General features: G+C 35.2%; 1 protein-coding gene across 12 annotated transcripts in view; it reads left to right on the forward strand.

Moving 5' to 3' along the window:
- Positions 1 to 20761, forward strand: part of DOCK9 (dedicator of cytokinesis 9) — a 112917-nt gene that overhangs the window by 87538 nt on the left and 4618 nt on the right. For 5 of the 12 annotated variants that reach the window (XM_017732606.1, XM_017732607.1, XM_017732610.1 and 2 more), the window contains 16 exons: positions 727 to 774; positions 2520 to 2656; positions 5457 to 5572; positions 7261 to 7398; positions 7711 to 7893; positions 8534 to 8647; positions 8788 to 9003; positions 10699 to 10756; positions 12546 to 12652; positions 16008 to 16130; positions 16479 to 16592; positions 16848 to 16853; positions 17251 to 17286; positions 18052 to 18198; positions 19019 to 19229; positions 19940 to 20130. In XM_017732606.1, coding sequence (XP_017588095.1) covers positions 727 to 774; positions 2520 to 2656; positions 5457 to 5572; positions 7261 to 7398; positions 7711 to 7893; positions 8534 to 8647; positions 8788 to 9003; positions 10699 to 10756; positions 12546 to 12652; positions 16008 to 16130; positions 16479 to 16592; positions 16848 to 16853; positions 17251 to 17286; positions 18052 to 18198; positions 19019 to 19229; positions 19940 to 20130 — 1945 coding nt within the window. Of the gene's footprint in view, positions 1 to 726; positions 775 to 2519; positions 2657 to 3172; positions 3217 to 5456; positions 5573 to 7260; positions 7399 to 7710; positions 7894 to 8533; positions 8648 to 8787; positions 9004 to 10698; positions 10757 to 12545; positions 12653 to 16007; positions 16131 to 16478; positions 16593 to 16847; positions 16854 to 17250; positions 17287 to 18051; positions 18199 to 19018; positions 19230 to 19939; positions 20131 to 20761 lie in introns of those variants that run through there. The other 7 variants (XM_017732609.1, XM_008632392.2, XM_008632393.2 and 4 more) reach the window with 4 other exon arrangements.

The raw sequence follows: 20761 nt of genomic DNA on the forward strand, positions 1-20761 counted from the left end.
GAGGCTGAGCAGGGGCAGGGAAGCCCCGTGTCTGTGCCCTCAGGGCCCCTCTCCCAGGGCTACACGGCGGGGGAGGGACCCCAACAGGCCAGGGTGGGGGGGAAGCAAAATGTTTTGCCCTTATTTTGAGCACTTACACACAATTTACAGAATTTGTGTAAATAGGCAATGTCTGGTTATCTCTTTGCGTCCCTCCTTCGTGTTACTTGCCCTGGCTTGTTGTCCATTTGTAGATAACTGTGACTGTGAGCCTCACATCACATCATGAAATCTTGCCTGTGAGAATTGAGGCTAAACACTTCTTCTCTAAGTATTTAAAATGCGTTCAAGATGGAGCACTTGAAGCTGATGTTTACAGTTTTCTAAGGTGTTTTGTTTTTTCACCATTTAGTCCATCTGCCTTGTCACTGTTGGACTCACAGTGGCTGTTTGGATTCAGAGCTTTGGGATAGGTGTGCTCTGGAGGCACCTTAGGGGCCTTTTGCTGTCATTCCAAATTTGCCCAGAAACACCAACCATCTGTGACTGGTTTTAGAAGAGCCACATTTACCTTTTCTTGGCATGGGGTGGCTTGGGGTCTGGAAGGGAATTTTAAGCATGGGAGAAATAAAGTAGTTTTATGATGTAAGAGTTTAAAGTTAACAATAATAGTTGAATAATTCCAATGTACATAAATCTAGAAAAGATTGTTTTAAGTGTGGCCTCTCTGACTTGTGTTCTCTGCAGGGTGTGCTTACATCAGTTCCAGTACATGGGAAAACGATACATAGCCAGGTACTGTGTGGAATTTAAATTTCACTGTCTTGTTTGCTAATAATGACAGTGTGTACAATATGCCTTGAACCTCTGTAACAAATAAATTGCACGAGTAGAAGAGTTACTGTGAAATGATGCATAAGATTTTGAAGTAAGTAACTGGTTGCTGTATTAACAAATCTGAATCCTGTCTGGAAGTCTGGTATTGTTTTAGAATGATCTGTGAGCTGTTTTGTTAATAATGACTTTAAAATCCACCCCTTAAATGCTATCTTTTACAGCATTTTTTCCTTGAAATAATGTCTTTGGGAAAGAAATTTTATTATTTGTTTTGTTTATTCAGTTGGCCATAAAACGATGTGAATTGAAATGTTTTAGAAATTTTGTATATATAGTGTTTTTACTTGAAGGTGAGTAGTGAACATTCCAACGCTGCTGTTTTTAAATTTGAAGTCCGAAGAAAATCTGTGGGAGTCAGAAACTTTTATCAAATTGTTTTAGTATCTTTACATTATTTTTTTTTAATACAAAGTAGTTTTTAATGGAGTAAAAGATAGCAACTTCTTTAGGCCTTACGCAGTGGTTAATTTGGTAATACAGTTATAATTAAACTGGTGTGGTTAAAATACTGGCCCTCTTGAACTCAGTGAGAAAGTTGTTGCTGACTTTGGATGGTTATACATTCTAACTATAATGTTGGCTTTTTTGGTTTTAATTTAGATAATGTGAATCTTTTTCTACAAACTTGACTATCTAGTTGGAGATTTTTCTGGGAAAAAAAAGTTCATATAACCTAAAAAAACTCAAAAATAAATCTGGCTTTCTTAAGGTTTTGATTGTAATCTTTGTGTTCAAATGTACGTCAAACTCTGGATTTACAGGAGTCTATAATTCTCAGGCTTTTTGTAAAAATTCTTCCAACTACTTTGTTTGGCTAGTTTGTGGAGGGCACTACCACTCTTCCTTTTTGTTTACTGATCACCTGGTCTGTGTGCTGCATGTTAATGTTGAAAATGTTGAGCTATTGAAATCATCTGGTGTTGTGGATTTTCCCCGTAAATGTAGCTTTCATGTCTTTCACATTGTCACTACACTGAAGTATATCACAGTCAATGCACGTACTCTCAAAATACACAAGTGACAGAGAATGAAAGGGAGCAGGGAATTCTGTAACTCAAGCACTGGTTTTCATTTTCCATCAGCTCTGGTGGTGGTACACAATAGGAAGTTAGCCGGTACTGATTGCTAACACAGATCACTTTTCTGTTTTCTTCATTTGATTGCTGCAAATTTAACAAAGTCTATGGCTCTTCTCCCTTCCTGCTTGGGTAAGAAGTATATGATACTATCAGTTAATTCCTGCTCTCCTGTTGCATGTCTGCTTTCTAATTTTACCGCTGTGTGTCCTAACTTTTTTGCTAAAATTTTTGCAATCAAAATAGAGGATTCCGTTTTGGGTTCTGAATGTTTTCAGAATATTTATGTTCTCAAATATTTATTTTTTCAAAAGCTCTGAAGCGAATTTAGCACTTCAAGAGTGGCTGCTCGTGTGCTTTTGCTTTCATGCTTTGAGGTTTTAAGAAAGAGTTTGCTGTGATGCTTTTTTTTAAGCTACCTATTTTTGTTTTATAAAGAAAACAGTGAATAGGTTGCATTATAATTCTTTCTATAAAACTTCTTGTGCTTAACTAACAGCACTTCCTGTCTTGCTGCAGTTTGACATGTCTAACTTTTGCTTCTATCCCATTTCACCCATCTTGCAGGAACCAGGAGGGGTTAGGATCCATAGTTCATGATCGAAAATCTCAGACATTGCCTGTTTCCCGTAACAGAACAGGAATGATGCATGCCAGATTGCAGCAGCTGAGCAGCCTGGATAACTCTCTCACTTTTAACCACAGTAAGTCTCATGACATGATAACATCTGTCATCCTCAACCAGTACCACAACACCAGAGACAGGTCCCAGAGCCGCACCAGTGCATCCCAATGACTTTTACTGTTCTAGGTCAAACGAATAGCTGGAAGCAGTCAATGGTCTGTTCTCTGCTTTATAATAGAACAATCAATGCTGGCTGATGCCATTACATGGAGCATGGTTAACTACAGTGTATCTTAAAACTCTATTTTAGTTTGTTTTTAGTTATATGCACCTCAAACTTGTGCTGCACAAAGTTACGAAATTTACCTTTTTTTGTTCCTATTTGCTTTATTAGGCTTCAGTTTTTTTCTCCTACTCACTCTTATAAATTACTAGTCTAAAAGTAAATATATGCACTCTGACCATATCTCCATGTTTTGACATCCCCTAAGGAGAAATAAGTTTCTTAGAATTTCTACGAGGATTATGAGCCCATGATTTAGTTTGTCTGGAAGTGAAAAAGCGTCCAATAATGAAGTGATTTTTCTGTTTTCAGTGTGAGAAAGATATCAAGTATTCTTGGAATTTCTGTAGACAATGGTAAGATTTAATCAGGTTGAAGTCAGCTTGTATAGACTGCTGTATCGAAAACTAAATCTGCTTGTGGCCTATCTTTTTAAACATTCTGCTTCTAAATTGCAATATACTGTATGTAAAGTATTCTAAAGCACCATTTTTCAATTTTCAGCTTCAGAAAACAATGAAACTGGTTGACTAATCCAGTAAAATACAACACTGGTACTGAAAAGAGCTGTGTGCAGAAAAACAATTATTTGAGTTAACTGTATGTTCACTGTGTTCATTCTTTGATTTCCCAAAGCATATCTAACTGTCCCTTAAAATCTTTTAGCTCTTTTTCTGTTATATATAGCAAAATAGCCTAATTGCACAAGACTTATCACATTGTCTTGTGTAAAAGTGCAAAAAAAAAAATTACCACAAAGCCTGTATTCATAAATGCATTATCACATCTGTTTAAATGTAAGAAATGAAATTGCTTGCTTTTAAAATGTCAGACAAGTATATCTGTAAAAATTACTCTTTTTTTCTTACCATCAGTCTGCTACTGCTGTATCATCATAATTTCTACATGGTTGCTGATACACAAAAGAAAGCCTTTACACTATGTGGCTACACATTCAATACAGTATAATTCTTTGTAGATAAAGACTGATTTTTTTTAAAAAAAAAGGCCTCTGAGAAATAGCATGTCCCTATGCAAAGGGATTTCATACTTTCAGAACTTGGCAATGTTTACTGATTTTTTAGGAAACAGTGAGCTGAAAGATTTTTAAAAATGCATGCTTATGTAAAAGAAACTTTCTGTTCTCTTCCATCTAAAGGAAGTTATGAAGGAAGGTCTCTCATTCAGATAACTTTGTTTAAACTGATAATAGGTGGGGTTTTTTTAATGGACATTTAATAAATATCAGGATATTACACCTTCTGTTGACCAAAGGTTTTACAAATTGAAAATATATTGCTGTAAAAACCACGTTGAGTGTGAGATTGATTTTTATATCTTTGCTCTTGTTGCTGTTAACTTCCAGACTTGTTTAGTTGTCAGTCTGCCTCTATGATGTATCCAAAGTAGCATTCAGAGCTTGAATAATCTTGTAGGTTTTCTGTGTGGTATACATAAAGGAAGGAAGTGTCTGCTGGAAATAGTTGCTTTACTTGTTTCTAAAATCAAGATCCTTTGGCAAGATAGTTGTCTATTAGTGTAAATTATAAACTATTTTCTCCCTTTCTAACCACCTAAGCAAGAAATAGAACTGAAATAATGGTGTAAGTGATATATCTCATCTCTGAGAAATCTCAGTATAGTTCTGTGCTTAAAGAAAGAATGTATGAATCTAAAGAAACTGGTGGTTGTGGGTATACATGCATACTTCAGACAGGGAAGCGAGAAGATGCAGAAAGAAGTGGCCAGGTGTCATTATAAAAGAGTATGGCATTTCTTCTGCTCTTTACTTGATCTCAACAAGTTTGTCATCCTTGTCATTGATTTAGTGATGCTAAGTTGACTGTAAATCTAACATACAAACATGATCCAGACCAAATTTTTATAAAGCAACCCAGGCACATTTGTCAATCTGGTATAAAGACCAGCGATAGTGAACAGAAGTGACACATTATTATCAATGCCGAAGAAGGATATGTTTTTAAATTTATTAAAATACACTATGGAGCTAGAAGTGGAAAAATGTTTTAATAAATATGGAGCTATTGCATGATACTGCTACAAGAGCAGAATTCATCACTTGGGTGTTAAACTGCATATAAGTATGGGATTGTATTCCTTCAACTCTTACTATTTTGTATTTTTATCATGGTTGACTTGCGATTAACTTTGAGACCATTGTAACATCACTAAATTACCAAAATTACATCTTTTCAGCTGTAACTTCATCCTACTGCAGTACTTATCAATATATATGTGTGTATATATATAACTGTGTACCTTTCTATATATATATACGTGTGTATACATGCACATATATATGAACTAGCACATAGTTTTTAACTGCTATTTAATGCTTCTATTGTTAAAATTCTTACTTAATATATTTTTTGATCCTGTGCAAATTATGTTAGAATAATTGTATGATCATATTTGAAACTATTTAAATGCATACAAATTATTTTTCTGTATTGAATACTAACTTCTGTCAGGCTTTTTACCTGTTAATCTTTTCCTAGTTCAGCAAGTGTTTTGGAAATAAGAAACATTTAAATGAGTGTATCCAGCACTTACGCTTCATTTGGAATTTCTGTAGGCTATGGCCATTCAGATGCAGATGTCCTTCACCAGTCTTTACTTGAAGCAAATACTGCCACCGAAGTTTGCATTACAATTCTGGACACTCTATCATTATTCACAATGGCTTTTAAGGTTTGTTCATGACTTGGTGTTAACTTCTCTCATAAATATCTTTGAGAAGAAATATTTTTAAAACTATTTTTTAAATTATATTTTGTAGTCTATTAATTTAGCATTGCATTTTTTGTTTTTCTAGCATTGTATTTTATTACTGTCATGTAAAATCGATATCTTACAGCAAAATTCTTTGTCTTCAGTCACACATCATACATCAGCAGTAATCTGTGGGAAAAGCTCCTTCCTCAGCCTAACTTCATAAAAATTGTTCTAGAAGCTTTAGTGTCTACCTAATATTAGTGGTAAAAGTGTCTTTTAAAGGCCATGTGAGGTGAAAGATCTATGGCAAAACCATAACTGGACACTCTCAGACTTTCATATCGAACTTGGCTGCTTATTATGGTAATGCACTCCTTAACAGTGATTTGTGTGTTCCTCTTTCAATTTTTCCACTAATAAGGCTTCTTTTAGCTTTATCAGTTGCTGTAGCTCTCCTGTGGAATCTCTGTATAGCATGCCCACTTACTTAACCCTCTTGTCTGTTTTTCTGAGATTTTCCAGACATAAAAATCGAAGCCATAAAAAGGAGAGATGATAACTCTAACTTGTTTCTCCTCTAATTGGGGCAGTGTATCCAGATTCTTGCTTGAAGATTCAAATTTAATATCTGATCTTTAATCTAGTTATGAAAACATCACCTTATTTACAATGAGATTCCTTTTTCTGGTAATTTAATTAATAGAGTTTAGAGCCAGTTCTGTCCACAGACCTCATGACAGAATTGAAAATGAAGATACCTAGCTATAACGATTTAAAGAGGAATGAACACTAATCTTTTCATTATCAACCCATCATGCTTGGAATGACAATCCTTCAAGGTTATCTGTGTGTTGTATATTGAGAAAGTAGGCAAGAGTATGCCAGAATAGTCTCAAAGATCCAAACAAAACAGGTAGGAGAATCAAGAGCTTCTATACAATAAACTGCACTAAAATACATAAATTCAGAGCCATGTGATGTTTTGGGTAGTAAGGGACTTTCAGAGGTCATGTAGTTCAGCCCTTCTGCATGGGCAGAGACAACTTCCACTAGGCCAAGTTGCTCAAAGCCCCATCCAGCCTGGCCTTGGAAAACCTTCCAATGAAGTGGGCGTCCTCTACTTCCCAGGGCAGCCTGTTCCATTGCCTCAGCACCCTCACTGTAAAAAAAGTCCTGCTTATGTCCAGTCTGAATCTACCCTCTTCCACTCCTTTGGAGTATATAGTAATGACAAGGAAGAGGGGAGTGCACTGAGGGGAGTTGCAGAAGGTGCAAGACCTTGTAGAATCATGTTGTAGTAGAAGATACTGCTATGAGAAAATTCCACTCTGAGCTGCTAAAGCCAGTGTAAGCAAAGTCTGTTAATACTTTGAGTGTGCCTCTCAAAAAACTATCAATAGTAATGGATTTAATCGACAAATGATAAAAACAACTGTGTTCTGTAAGTCTATTCGGAAGGTAACAATTCCTTTATAAGCAAAATTAATGAAGTGTTAGCAATACCTAATTAGAATTCAGAGGGATGTGTGTTATTAAACATTTTGGTAATGCTATAGAGATTATATTTTTTAAATGTCTTGCTTTTTGATGATCTGTATATATTCTTAGAGTAGTATAAATGTATTGCTGTACAAAACTCCTAAATTCTCACTATCATTTTAAAGAATCAGCTACTGACTGATCACGGACATAATCCACTGATGAAGAAAGTATTTGATGTATACCTCTGCTTCCTGCAAAAGAATCAGTCTGAAACAGCACTGAAAAATGTATTCAGTGCTTTAAGGGCACTTATTTACAAGGTAAGAAGTTTAAAAAAATTCATGTTCAAGTACTTGTCCAGTTCTTTAGTTAACAATATACTATGTAAGAATTTTAGAACTAACATCCCAAAATAAAATTGGTGAATAAGGACTGATCTGATCTCAACAGTGTGGAATGCTTGTCCTTGGATTTGCTGTAAAGATTGTTTTGTGTCATGAACTACTATAACTCTTGTTTTTTCCACAGTTTGAGGATATGAATATATTTGTGTTTTTCTTGACATGCTTATTTTATCAAGATCTGACACTAGTTTTAATGAATAAATTCTTTGTTTTTTTCTTTTTCCTCAGTTTCCTTCTACATTTTATGAAGGTAGAGCTGATATGTGTTCTGCACTGTGCTATGAAATTCTGAAGTACTGTAATTCCAAACTGAGTTCAATTCGTAATGAAGCTTCACAGTTACTGTACTTTTTAATGAGAAATAATTTTGACTACACAGGGAAGAAGTCTTTTGTCCGAACACATCTGCAAGTTAGTATATCATCTTTATTTTTGGGTTTGGGGGGTTTTTTTAATATTCTAGATACACAGTTGCATACCAGTGTGCAAAGCCCTGTCAGATACATACTTAAAATAAATTCTTTGGAGTTCAAGCAAGGCTGGTACTAAGAGTAAGAAGATGGCAATAAAAATGTATTCAGTACAAGGAAATACTTAGAAACAGTTGGATGACCCTGTGTTTTGTAGGAAATAAATTTATTTGTCAGTAGAAACGTTCTGTTTTGTAGATGTTATTTTGTTTGTTAAATGGTGTACCCTGTTGCATCTGAAGAAGGAAAAGAATGCAGCAACAAGCACGTAAAAGTCTAAAATAAAACAAATAATTAGAAAATTGTGTGTCCTGACAAAGCTGGGAACAGTAGTTTGCCAGTTTAATGACCTCTAGCTAGTTCACCTAGCAGTCAGTCATGTGTTTTGAATTTACACAAGCCTGTTTTTTCTTGCCTATGTTTTTGTACAAGTAATTGGTAAAAAAATCCCAAACATTATTTTCTTTAGGAGAATAGTTTTTCAATTAAAAAGAACAAAACTTCCATTGTAATTGCTTCATAGGTACATCTCAAGGGTATTTAATGAAATATGCACTAACAAGATATTTGTTTCTGTCAAGGTTATTATTTCAGTCAGCCAGTTAATTGCTGATGTGGTTGGAATTGGAGGAACCAGATTTCAGCAGTCTCTTTCCATCATCAATAATTGTGCCAATAACGACAGAATTATAAAGGTCTGTTTTAATTCTTATTTCCATACTGTAGAAGGATGCTTGAAGACTCTTTCATAGTATCTTTTCCAATTATGTTTTATCATTTTGTTGTGCAAAGATTAGGAAAAGATAGTAGTTAACCTGACTTTTCCATGTTTTAGCACACTACATTTCCTTCTGATGTTAAGGATTTAACCAAACGGATTCGCACAGTACTGATGGCTACAGCTCAGATGAAGGAGCATGAGAATGATCCAGAAATGCTTGTAGACCTCCAGTACAGTTTGGCAAAGTCTTATGCGAGTACACCTGAACTGAGGAAGACATGGTTAGACAGCATGGCAAGGATCCATGTTAAAAATGGAGATCTTTCAGAGGTAAGAGAAAAAAAAATCAAACTAGTTTTAGCTTTGTAATAAGCTTAAGCTTATCTTTATAGAACGAGAATGGGCTATATGTAGTTGTTAGTGTGTAACATAATAAATATTTTTAATAAACTTTGAATTGTTAGTAAATTATTTTCAATAGCTGATAAGTTTTTGTCCTACCCAAGTACATCTGTAAGTAATTTCTGGTTATTAATGTAAGGAACATGTTTAACTGCTATAGCTGACACACTACTAAGAATGGAATGCTCAATGCAAGCCATGAAAGACAAGCCTTTTGCTTAAAAATATCTTTGTTATTACTTGTTAAAGCACTTAAAGCCACTCCTTGAACTCTCCTCCAGTTGCCTTTACAGAATTAGCTTGATTTTATTCCAAATTGCTTACTAAAAAAACTGCTAATGTTCTTAAAACTGACAAATAATTTCTTGTGTTGTTTGAATAAAAGAAAAGCTTTCTGATTTTACTGTGCTCTTAAAACATTCAGTTCTAGCAAAAAGGAGAATTGGAAGTGGAGATTATGATATGTCTTAATGTAAATATTTTATCCAGATACAGATTAATTTTGTCTCTTTCTGGAAGTTTTTTCCATCTGAAAGTAAATTGCTTTGTATGAAATCATTGAATTTCGTAAACATCTGTTAAAATGAGCATCATATGAGCAAGTAAATACCTCCAGGAAATAGAAGCTGCAGTCTTCCTAACTTAATTCTTAGTACTAGAATTCTCTTCTTCTACATGGTAGCAAAACAGAAGGCATGCACATTAGTCTGTTATTAGCTTGTCTTTTGAAGTGAACAACTTCAGCTATCTGAGAAGACAAGGTGTTTTAGTCCATTTCAGTTCTGGTTTTATTTTTTTTTAATTAAAATTTTGGAATCTTTGACTATGCAACTAGATGAGGATGTCTGTCAATCACCAAGTTCAACTCTGTACAAAGTATGAGTTAGAATTGCTGGCAGATTCTTACCTTTTTCCTTCACCTCCATTGTCTGAGGTTGTGCAGCCTCCATATAGAAGCTGTTCAACTGATAATTACAGTTAGAGAAACACTTTGCTGAAAGCCTTTTTAGTAAAACAAGAATCTCAAGTTGGTTTTTTTAAGGTCCTTTCTGTGGAGAAAAGTGGTCAGTGTCAAATTCATAAAAAATCTCAGATATCTGAAAATTATTTTGTCCCTCTTATTTTTTTTTCTGTTTTCCAAACTGCACCAACCAAATTCCTTCAAATTCTATTCATAGGTCACGTCTCTCTTGCTGCTTTCAAATGGTCTGTCACCAGTTTCTTCTGCATTTCTCTTTGTATGGAGCCAAAAAGCAGACAAAGGGCAGAAGGGCTACCAAATGCTGAGTAGAATCTTTAATAGTTTAACACTTAAAATATCTCTCCCCAAAAAAGAGATTCACCTGTTTTTATTACAGCATGTGATCCATGGTCACTCTTAGATAATGCACTGCTGTCCATGCCACTCAGTGCTCTGGTTAAGAAGGAGTGAGTGCACTTGCACAGTTACTGTTTTACATAAATGAGGTGGAGAATTCTTACAGTAGTCATATATATCTCCTGCAAAGCAGCAAAAAGGAAAACTGAGGAAATTGTCTCATGCTGGGGCTCTCCTTATATACTTTGCTTTTAATAGTCCCATGTTAATTGTATTTTAAAAGATTGTTACTCTTTCTGTTTTAGGCAGCAATGTGCTATGTCCATGTTGCAGCACTGGTTGCAGAATATCTCACACGAAAAGGTATGATTTCAAAACCTTATTTTAATGTATTCAAATATATTTTTTCATTATGGTTTGGGAAAATCAATAGTTTCCTTGACGAAGTTGTAGGTATTTCAGTGTTCACCAGAGAAAAAATTCTGACCTAACCAGGTAGCATACTCACATATTTAGGAGTATACTTGCATATCTAAGAGGCAGCATTTCAGAAAAAGGCAAAGTAAATTTTTAGGAAAGTAAAAATTTTAGTTTTACGCTGGAGCTGCTAATAGCTCAAATCAGATCTTTTCTAAAGGAAAGTTATCAGTGAATATTCTTGTTCAACAAGGAATCCCCTCAGTGCCTCTGGGGAAACCTGGCATTGCCAGAGGAGTCAAAATAAATTTGTACAAATTTTCAGATGTTCAGTCAGTGATAATAGTGCTCAGGATGTTTCACCCTGTTGTGGTATTCTGTACCAGCAGCTGTCTGTAAAAGTGAGTTCTGATGACCCTTGAGATAGGGTAGAAAACTATCTTTAGGATCAGAAGAGTTCTCAATCAGGGATTTGAGAAAATAAAAGATTATGTGGATTTCATTAAGAAAAAGAGATCTCTAGATCTCTAGAAGAAAATTTCAGGGATCTGTTAAGACCAATTATGATGTTGAGATAGTGTTTTGGATTTGTAGGCAAATTAATGTTCGCAGGTTTTTAGCTTTGCCTTTGCATGACAGTTCAAAATGAAGCAAAATCATGAGTCTAAAAGATGACTTCTCTCTGTTCTTGTTGTGCTTCTTGCCAAATGTTTGTGTAGTGTATAGGCTATTTTCTTTGCCCCAGTGATTTCAGAACCTTCTCTGAGACCACATCTGACATATGCTGCTAGGACAAATTACTGTGTCCAGTTGGAAGACTGCTGATACCTGATGAGAACTAGTGATAGTCTTTGTTAATTTGTGAGTCTTTTGGGTGATCTGCTATTTTGTATATTCTCATATAAAATATAGACTTCTACCTGTGGTACTACAGAAGAGTCCCTTGCATTTGAGGCAATCATTCAATAAAACCTCTGGTGATCAGAACTCCTACCTGAGCAGAAAGAATCTTTGTAGGAATGAGTTGTGAAATAAGTATGTGCGAATCAATAATATTTACTGATTGCCCTTGAGGCTTTAATTGATACAGAAAATCCTGTTTCCTTAATTCAGCAATCTGAGGTAATCAAAAAAGAGCTATACAGCATGCATAGAAGAGATGGGTTTCTTGTTAGGACATTCTATACTCCATTTTTGCTAACTATTTTTTTTCCAGTAAAGTTAGATTGCTATTTTGTTAGGTTTTTTCCTGTTTTTCTGTGCTTGAATAATCTGGTTTGCCTTCCCTTGATCATTTTTTGTGGTTAATGTCATTCATATTGTTCAAACTGGAAAAAATGACAAGCCAGGTCCTGCCCCTGTACACAGTTCCAGCATGACTTCATGGCAGTTTAATTAAATACTGTAAAAGTTACCTTGAGTATCTTAGACTTAGGGTGGAGTAGATTAGACACAAATTTTTAAGATAATGTAGGAAGATTCAGACACTACTGAGTTTGGGAGGTAAGGGTCCAGATATTAACGTTTTTGGGGTTTTTTGAAAACCCATTTGTACATTCACAGTAATGTAAAGTCTTGTATTTTAATCATGCAGTGGGAGGCTGATCTATTTCTTTATTTAGTTGGTGGTAGGTCTATTTAAGCACGGCTTCTGCTTTATGCAGAATCACAAAATGGCCCAGTGTTATCTTGCTGGAGAAAATTAAATTTGTCTATATTTCTTTTTCAATGACAGGGATGTTTAGGCAAGGTTGTACTGCTTTCAGAGTAATCACACCGAATATAGATGAAGAGGCTTCAATGATGGAGGATGTTGGAATGCAAGATGTTCACTTCAATGAAGTAAGTAAACATAAAAATACTAGAATTTACATACATGGAAAGGCTCAGGTTTTTTGCAATTTTTGTGTTTCAATCTGGAGAATTACTGATATGAGGGATATAATAGTTGGTTTTGATCTGCCATTCTTACCCTAAAGCTGAAATAAAAAATTTCTCTGAGGTGTCCCAGATTTAGAGAATTTACTATATACATATATATTAAATATAGTGCTAGCACATCAACACAACACCACTTTTGGAATAAAAGCAAAACGGGGTTTTAATCTAGTTGACAGGATGAACACTAATGTGGGTTATTTATTAGAGCTAGCAAAATCTGTTGTTTTGCCAAACTGACTTGGATTTAGAGTATTACTCCACCAGAAATCATGAAAATGTGTTCACTGGTTTTTGCTGTTTACAGTTTTCCTAAGCAAATATGCCATAACAATGAAACTGGCACCAGACTCATGTCCATGTGTTTTTTCTGGCTTAAGTTTCATTCCTTGTGTCTTTGCTGATCCATCTGTGCTAACTCTGCAGTAAATTTTACTAGTAACCAGCCTATATGAAAATATTATGAATAATCTTGCTTACGAAAAGCTATGTCTACAATATGTATTTGCTGGTCTAGTTGTGGAAGAGAGGGACAGACCACTACTGGCAGCAGTCAGGTTGGAAAACCCCCTCGTTTGTAAGCATAACTGTACAACAAAAGTATTTTTCTTTTGTGTTTTAAGTAGTGTATGGTGAAGCTGTGTGACAATATTATTTGACTGTGCAAATTGTTTTGTGGTTTGTTTTTTTTTTTTTCAATTTTTTTGCTGTCTTTTTAAAATCATTGATTCTTCTGATCCAGCATGAAATTTAGCATGTTAGTCAAAGCAAAATGCAAGCTGCTCTAAGCTGTTGAAGATCAGGAATTCTAGCGACTACTGCTGATGGAAAGTTTTGTTGGAAATTTCTGTCACTGTTTTCCTGCCAGACCATTTGTCAGAGTTAAATTATTACGCATTTTTTTAAAAATGGAATGTCTATTCTTTTTCTCATTGCACTCCCTGCAAAAAGAATATACTGCTTTTTCTGGGTCATTGAACCCTACACAAATTTATTTCCATCTCTCAGTATTTCCGTGGAACGGAAGTAAGCCAAGAGTGAGATTGTAAGCCTGTACAGCTTGCAGAAGGATCAAACCAAGCCAAATTTCATTTTTTCCCTGCTTGCAACCCTTTCTAAACTTAACCATGTAGTACTCTAACTGATGAAATACTGAAAGAAGTTACTATTTTTCAGATAACTTCTCAAAGTTGTCTGAAACACAGGAAAAGTAATAATGGGGAGAAATAATCATTGTAATAACAACAAGAGTAACAATAGGGAAGACCTGTTTGGCTTTAGCAGACTAAACATCATGGGTATTTACCCATCATAATTTTATGATTATTACTATTTCATAGAAGTACTTCAAACCACGTAGTTCCTTAAGGAATAGGAACCTATTTATATAGGGAGTGTTTCCTCAGTATGTTCATATGTAAGCAGAACTGTATTGTCTAAGAAAAAAATGATATGACAGATCAATTGGGTACAGAAATCAAGAAGAAGAAACATCTTTCAAGCTGTATTTTACTACTGCTTAGCAAAATGATGCTCTGATGGGAGTTCTTCCTGTACATGGTAACAAGCCATGTGGAATTTCTTCCCTTAAAACTTGAGATTTCCCTGTTTGCTCGTTGTTTTAGAGTTAAATCTCCAAAGGAGCATTTACAAGTATTGGAGGATCAGAGACAATCCCTTCATGTTTCTAAAAGGGACGCAACATCTTTCATATTCTCCAGTTTATAAAAATTGTTCTGAATTAAGTGAAATTTTTCTCAAGATTTTATACAGTTTCTCATTTTTAAAAAATTGAAATTTGGGAATTCTCAATTTAGGTCTCATTTTAAAAGAATTCTCTCTGAGGCCAGGGTTACCTAAGTTAGCCAGATGAAAAAACAAAATTTAGTTTGGGATTTTCATTTTTAAGAAGCTACTGTGTGCATTTCATCAAAACAGTTGCTTGCCTGTGACATTCCGTGAAAGGCATTATCCTAATTTGCAGATGGGTAAATGACAGAGCCTCACAGGAGCACAGTGTCCTCTCAAGGCTGTGCAAAGAAAGTGCAAAGCCTGCACCTGCAAAAAAAAGAAAAAAGAGGAAAAAAAAATCTCAGTACAGGCTGAGCAGCAGCTCTATAGAAAGACCTAGAAGTTTTAGTGGACAAGAACTTGATTGGGAATCATCAGTGTGGCTTTGTGGAAATAAAGGCCAGTGCAGGCTGCATTGTGTTAGAGAGAGGATTGAATCAAGAAGCAGAGGGAAGTGGGGTTTTCCCCTTCTAACTTCTCATTTGTTTGTGGAGCCCCATCTCTAACCTTGTGTCTAGTACTGACCCCCAAAATTCAAGACAGGTATCAGCAAACTGGAAAAAGTCCAGCTCCTAAACTGGTTAGTAGAAGAATCAGACTTTTCCAAGAAGAACACCATTAAAGAGCAAGAGGCCATTCTCACAGGTGTCAAGGGAAACTCATTGCACATAGAGAGAAGAACTTCTCCCATGAGAATGGATAAGCATTGAGACAGGGGGCTCAGAAATGTTGTGCTCTTTTGCTCCATAGCTCTCCTACTTGAAGCTTCTGCTCTTTATGTTCTTTTCCTTTTGTAAACAAAATTTTACTTCTTTGCTACATCTGGATGCCCTCTGGTGTCTGAATTGAGACTTGTGTCATAAAAGTGTTTGTGGACAGCCCTTGTGGTCCAGCAGTGACACTGCTCTGTCAGTTGTCAGCACTTGGCTGCTGAGGATGGAGATACTGGGGAGTCTATACAGCCCCATAATGACCGGGGGAAAGGAGAAAATGTTTTAAGGTCTGTTGCAGCACATGGATAAGGGTATCATTTTTTAGTCTCTTTGCTCTCAGTGTTAAAAGTTGATTTTCTTAGTGATGTCTTTATGCTGACTTAGTCTGCTACTAGAGGGAAGAAGGAGGTGGAATAGAGTAGCTTCTAAGCATGAAGGGAGTTTTTTCCAGCTTCTGCCTTCACTACTGCAATGCAAGAATGGTAGAAGCAAGTCTCAGGAGCTCCCAAGAATATCTAAAAGAAACGTGCTGTTTGTGGTAAATACAAAGGGTATGTGTGAGCACTCAGATCATTCTGTGTTATTTTACTTCCTTTTAGCAATTTTTGCCGCAATAACTTAAATTACTACATGTAGATAATTCTGTTTTGAGGCAAGATTTCCCTTTTCACTGGTAAGAACCGTGGTAGAATTATTTGCTGTGCTTTTTATGGGTACTAATTTTTCTACATTTTCAAATGTGTATCCAAATCTAGGATGTGCTGATGGAATTGCTGGAGCAGTGTGCTGATGGACTCTGGAAGGCAGAACGCTATGAACTCATTGCTGACATATATAAACTTATAATTCCCATTTATGAAAAGCGGAGGGACTTTGAGGTACTTAATTCATCAAAAGTAGATTTGAGCAAGAAAAATATCCTGAATTTTCAAGTCTAACTGCATGACACATAGGACATCACATAATAAGAGTATTAAAATAGTAACTCAAATTTGGATGTGTTGAAATTTTTGTTTTAATTTTAAATACATTTTTTTCTTTAAATATAAATTATTAAAAATTAGTCTTACATATTGTCATCCTGATACAAGTGCTAAACCTAATACTACCATTCAATAAAAGAATGTTTTCAGTTGTTACTGGCTACAAGAGCATTATTTGTTATTTTTAGATAGGAAAGTTCTGCTTTGCTCTTCTCCCTCATTATTGTTTTCTTTTACTTTTAGAGGCTTGCTCACTTGTATGACACCCTTCATCGAGCATACAGTAAAGTTACAGAAGTTATGCATACAGGCAAGAGGCTGCTGGGAACTTATTTCAGGGTAGCATTCTTTGGACAAGTGAGTGTTACTTACTTTCACTCTCTGCTTTATGCAGTAAGAAAAACCTGAGTTTATTTTACAAGGTTTACTCTTTCATCATCTGTATTGATACCGTGACATAAAAAGCACAAGGAATGTGTTCTGTATGAAATAAAGAAACACCACCAGTAATTTATTTTAAAACATTTATCAATTCCAGTAAAATTTGTATTATTTTCCTCAGTAAATTTTTTGCCTTTTTCCCTTTTTCTTTTTTTTGTTTACTACCTTAAGGCAGCGGTAAGTTTTCTGTAATGTCAGTTCTTAGCAATGTATTGACTTAATGTCTGTAGTGCTACAGTGTGGTTTGCAAGGCTGCTTCTTAGATGGGTATGCATTAATAGCCATTGCAAGTCAAAAAGTAACATCAAGCTCCATTTAGAGAACGGATCACTCTTTTCTATGCATCAGTATTGCATGCTTCAGACCAAAGTTCTGGCTGTGTATTGGCAGCTTCACATCCTCTGGTACATGTCTAGAATGCCTCTGTATCCCTATGGTATCACGCAGTATCAAGTAATACACTCTCTACATGCATAGCCCAGTTGCTTAATTGTTCAGCTGAGCATGGAGAATTGTAAAATACTCTGAGCAGTATAACTTTACATGTATTCTGTTGTCTTTTATGACTTTATAGCAATACCAGTTTACAGACAGTGAAACAGATGTTGAGGTAATTACAGTAACCGCTTACAAAGCAAGCAATGCAGTACAAACTGCTGCATTTCACCTTAGTTTGGTGTGGGAATTTTTGTCAATCTAGCCTGTGTTTATACATGATATGTTGTGCTTTTCTATTTTGTCTGTTTCGTTTATGACAAAAATATTTATTTTCTGGTTTCAAACATGAACTCAACATGGCTTGTTGTTTTAAACCAAAGAACTGTTTCACTTTCCATGTATTGAGCATTTAGTTGTGGTTTTAAAATGCTATGTGTAATAAAATAAAGAAGTACATACCAAAAGTGCATCATAAAATTAAGATCTTTGCATAATAAAATTTTGTTTTACGGAATTAATTTTTTATTACTACCTAAGGAAAATTTTCAGATTAGTTTTATGTAAACTTTTGCCAAAATAGTCACTTGTGAATCGGGTAGTTCTGTTGGGCAAGACCATCAGTTTTGGCAAGTGAAACAGTGCTGCAAGTTCACTTTTAAATAAAAGTGAAGGAAATTTATCTCAAAGGCTTGGCACACCATAGAATTGCTACAAACTTTTAAAATTTAAACTCTATGTTTCCATTATCTTTCATTCATGTTGTAGTAGAGAATTACATTTTTCTGTTGTTTTTTATTCTCTTAGGAAACCTTTTTACCTAGATTTTAATTTCTGTCTATTTATGTTTGCTTGAATACTAATGTTAAATGTTTATATTTCCTTTGAACCACACACATTATGTCCATCTTAGTATCGTTTGTTCTCCAATTTTTTACAGGGTTTCTTTGAGGATGAAGATGGAAAAGAATACATCTACAAAGAGCCTAAACTCACGCCTCTTTCAGAAATTTCCCAAAGACTCCAAAAACTCTACTCTGACAAATTTGGAGCTGAAAATGTCAAAATGATTCAGGATTCTGGCAAAGTATGATCTTTATTTTCTCTAAAAAATTCTAATATATTGCTCTGCCTAGTTCACTTGACCATGGAATCACTGTCTGTTACTCATTTGGCACACAAGCATCTGTGTCTAAAAACTCTACTGTTTGAAAGGCATGAGAGGAATATTATCTCCTACTAAATATGCCTTTTAGAACAGCCAAAAAGCTTAATTTCTGTAGTGTTACCTCTCAAAACAATGATTGTATCTTAGAACAAATTTGGATTATGATCATACTCCGTGTTAACTTTAGCTATATTTCCTGCTATTCATGCACTGTCATTCTTTGGAAGTTCTTCCCTTTTCCACACGTCAGCCTTAGACTTTATGGTAATTTTTTCTTCACCCTTAGACATTATGGTGATTTCCTCTTAGTATAATTTCATGGCTCTTTTTGTTCCTTGATAAGGATCCTTTTGAATCCTTGATTCAAAAATTTCTGTGCTTTTTGGCCTTAAAGTGCAGCAATGGTGGGCATTTCAATATTGGAACTTTAAACGCAGAGGAGAACTTGATGCAAGGGTTGGGTTTCGTCATCACAGGCGGTTTAAAAAAAACACCAAAACCCAAGCAAACCAAGACTAACAAAAAAAATCCACAACATGCTGTAATGCATCTAGTTGTCTTTCTTCCTAATTGCTAAAAACTGAATACAGGTAACGTGAAAGCATGAACATTTCCCATGTTTTCAATAATTCGGAGGTTAAGAGACCAAATTTAATTTCTGGAAGTTGTGTGACTACTGTTAGATCCACTTTATTCACAATGTAGCTATTTGATTTATTTTTTTTGTCCTGTTTTTAAGGTAAATCCTAAGGATTTAGATTCAAAATATGCATATATTCAAGTTACACATGTAATTCCATACTTTGAAGAAAAAGAATTGCAGGAGAGAAAAACAGATTTTGAAAGGACTCATAACATTCGTCGCTTTATGTTTGAGATGCCTTTCACTCAAGGTGGTAAGAGACAAGGAGGAGTAGAAGAACAGTGTAAGCGACGGACTATTTTGACAGGTACTGATGGAATGGAATGCTTTGACTGCAAGCATTAGTTCAAGTGGTCTAATTATGGTCTGTATGGGTTTTTCTATTTCACCTAATTAAGTCCTTCATAGCTATCAGCTAAAATCCTTTTCGTATTTTTGGCCATAACTAGGTTTTTCAGATTTGTTTCTTCTGTGGGGAATCCTCAAAATTATTATCTTTTTCCTTAAGCTTCCAGAATTCTGAATCTGGAGTCTGGCTTTCCTTTTTCTTAGAAAAGGACTTTTGTGGTTTTTCTCTGTTAAATGTGAGTTTCTGTATTAATATCGTTGTAAAAACAAATAAGTGAGTTTATAATTTTAGTTGTCCATAGCCGGTACTTGTGAGGAAATAGAAAATGCAGCTTTGCTCTTTTTGATTCTTCTCTTCCTTGGGATGTGTGAATGAAAAGCAATTCTTTTTACAGTTCTCAAATGAATTAAGTTCCAGTGGTTTATTTCCTGATGGGTATTAGTAGTAGTAATTACAACAATCTTTCTTTGCTGTAATGCATGTAAAGCTGTGCATATTTACATTTCAGTGTTCTGTTTCCCTGTCTATTTGGCAGTATTTCTAATTATGTAAGTTATTAAATTGGGCAATTAATTACATCAAAATGAGATCTTAGCATAAGATTCTCTCAAAGCACAGCTTATTAGAAAATCTTTTCCTAACTATATTAAACTTGTTTCTTTCCACAGCTATACATTGTTTCCCATATGTGAAAAAGCGCATTCCAGTGATGTACCAGCACCACACTGATTTAAACCCAATTGAAGTAGCCATTGATGAAATGAGTAAAAAAGTTGCAGAGCTTAGGCAGCTTTGCTCTTCAGCTGAAGTAGATATGATCAAATTGCAGCTAAAGCTACAGGGAAGTGTCAGTGTTCAGGTAAGACCTTTGCCATACAGCTGTTTAATTTGCTTCTGTCTTTGAAAAATTATATAAGTAGCATTTTATAATTAGCTTCTATTCTGTGTGTTCAAGAGTGTCCTAAGTTAGAAATATACTCACTGTCTGCAGTTACTTCCTGAATAGGAAAAGCAATAAAAGTATTTCATATAAACAACTGATCAGAGACAGTTACATGAAAGAATTAAGATTCATCTCTGGAATCTGTTGCGTTCTGAGCCCCACCAGATTTTGGTGTAAAGCTGAAACTGCTATAAGATAATGAATGAACATGAGGATAAAGTAGCATATTTTGCCTCGCTGTGGGTCTGCCCACAGTAGGTCCAGCACATTTTTGTAAGAACCCTATGGAGACAAAGAGTGACTGATAATACACAGGAGGAAGGTGATAGTAGAAAATCCCTGTGTCCAACATGTCTTTTTGCCTAAGGCAGTCAAGAACTGGAATGTATAGAGAAGCCATCAGATTCACCAAAACAGGGTACCTGAAGCAGGTGTAGCAAGTACAAGTCAATATGGTAAGGATCTTCAAAATGCAGTGACAAAAGTGCTGCTGTATTATTTTAAACTAATTCGAAACAAAAGAGCTGTTAACACAGTCATCTGAAAT

The sequence above is a fragment of the Corvus brachyrhynchos genome, unplaced genomic scaffold, assembly GCF_000691975.1.
Source record: "Corvus brachyrhynchos isolate BGI_N302 unplaced genomic scaffold, ASM69197v1 scaffold12, whole genome shotgun sequence".
NCBI lineage: Eukaryota > Metazoa > Chordata > Aves > Passeriformes > Corvidae > Corvus > Corvus brachyrhynchos.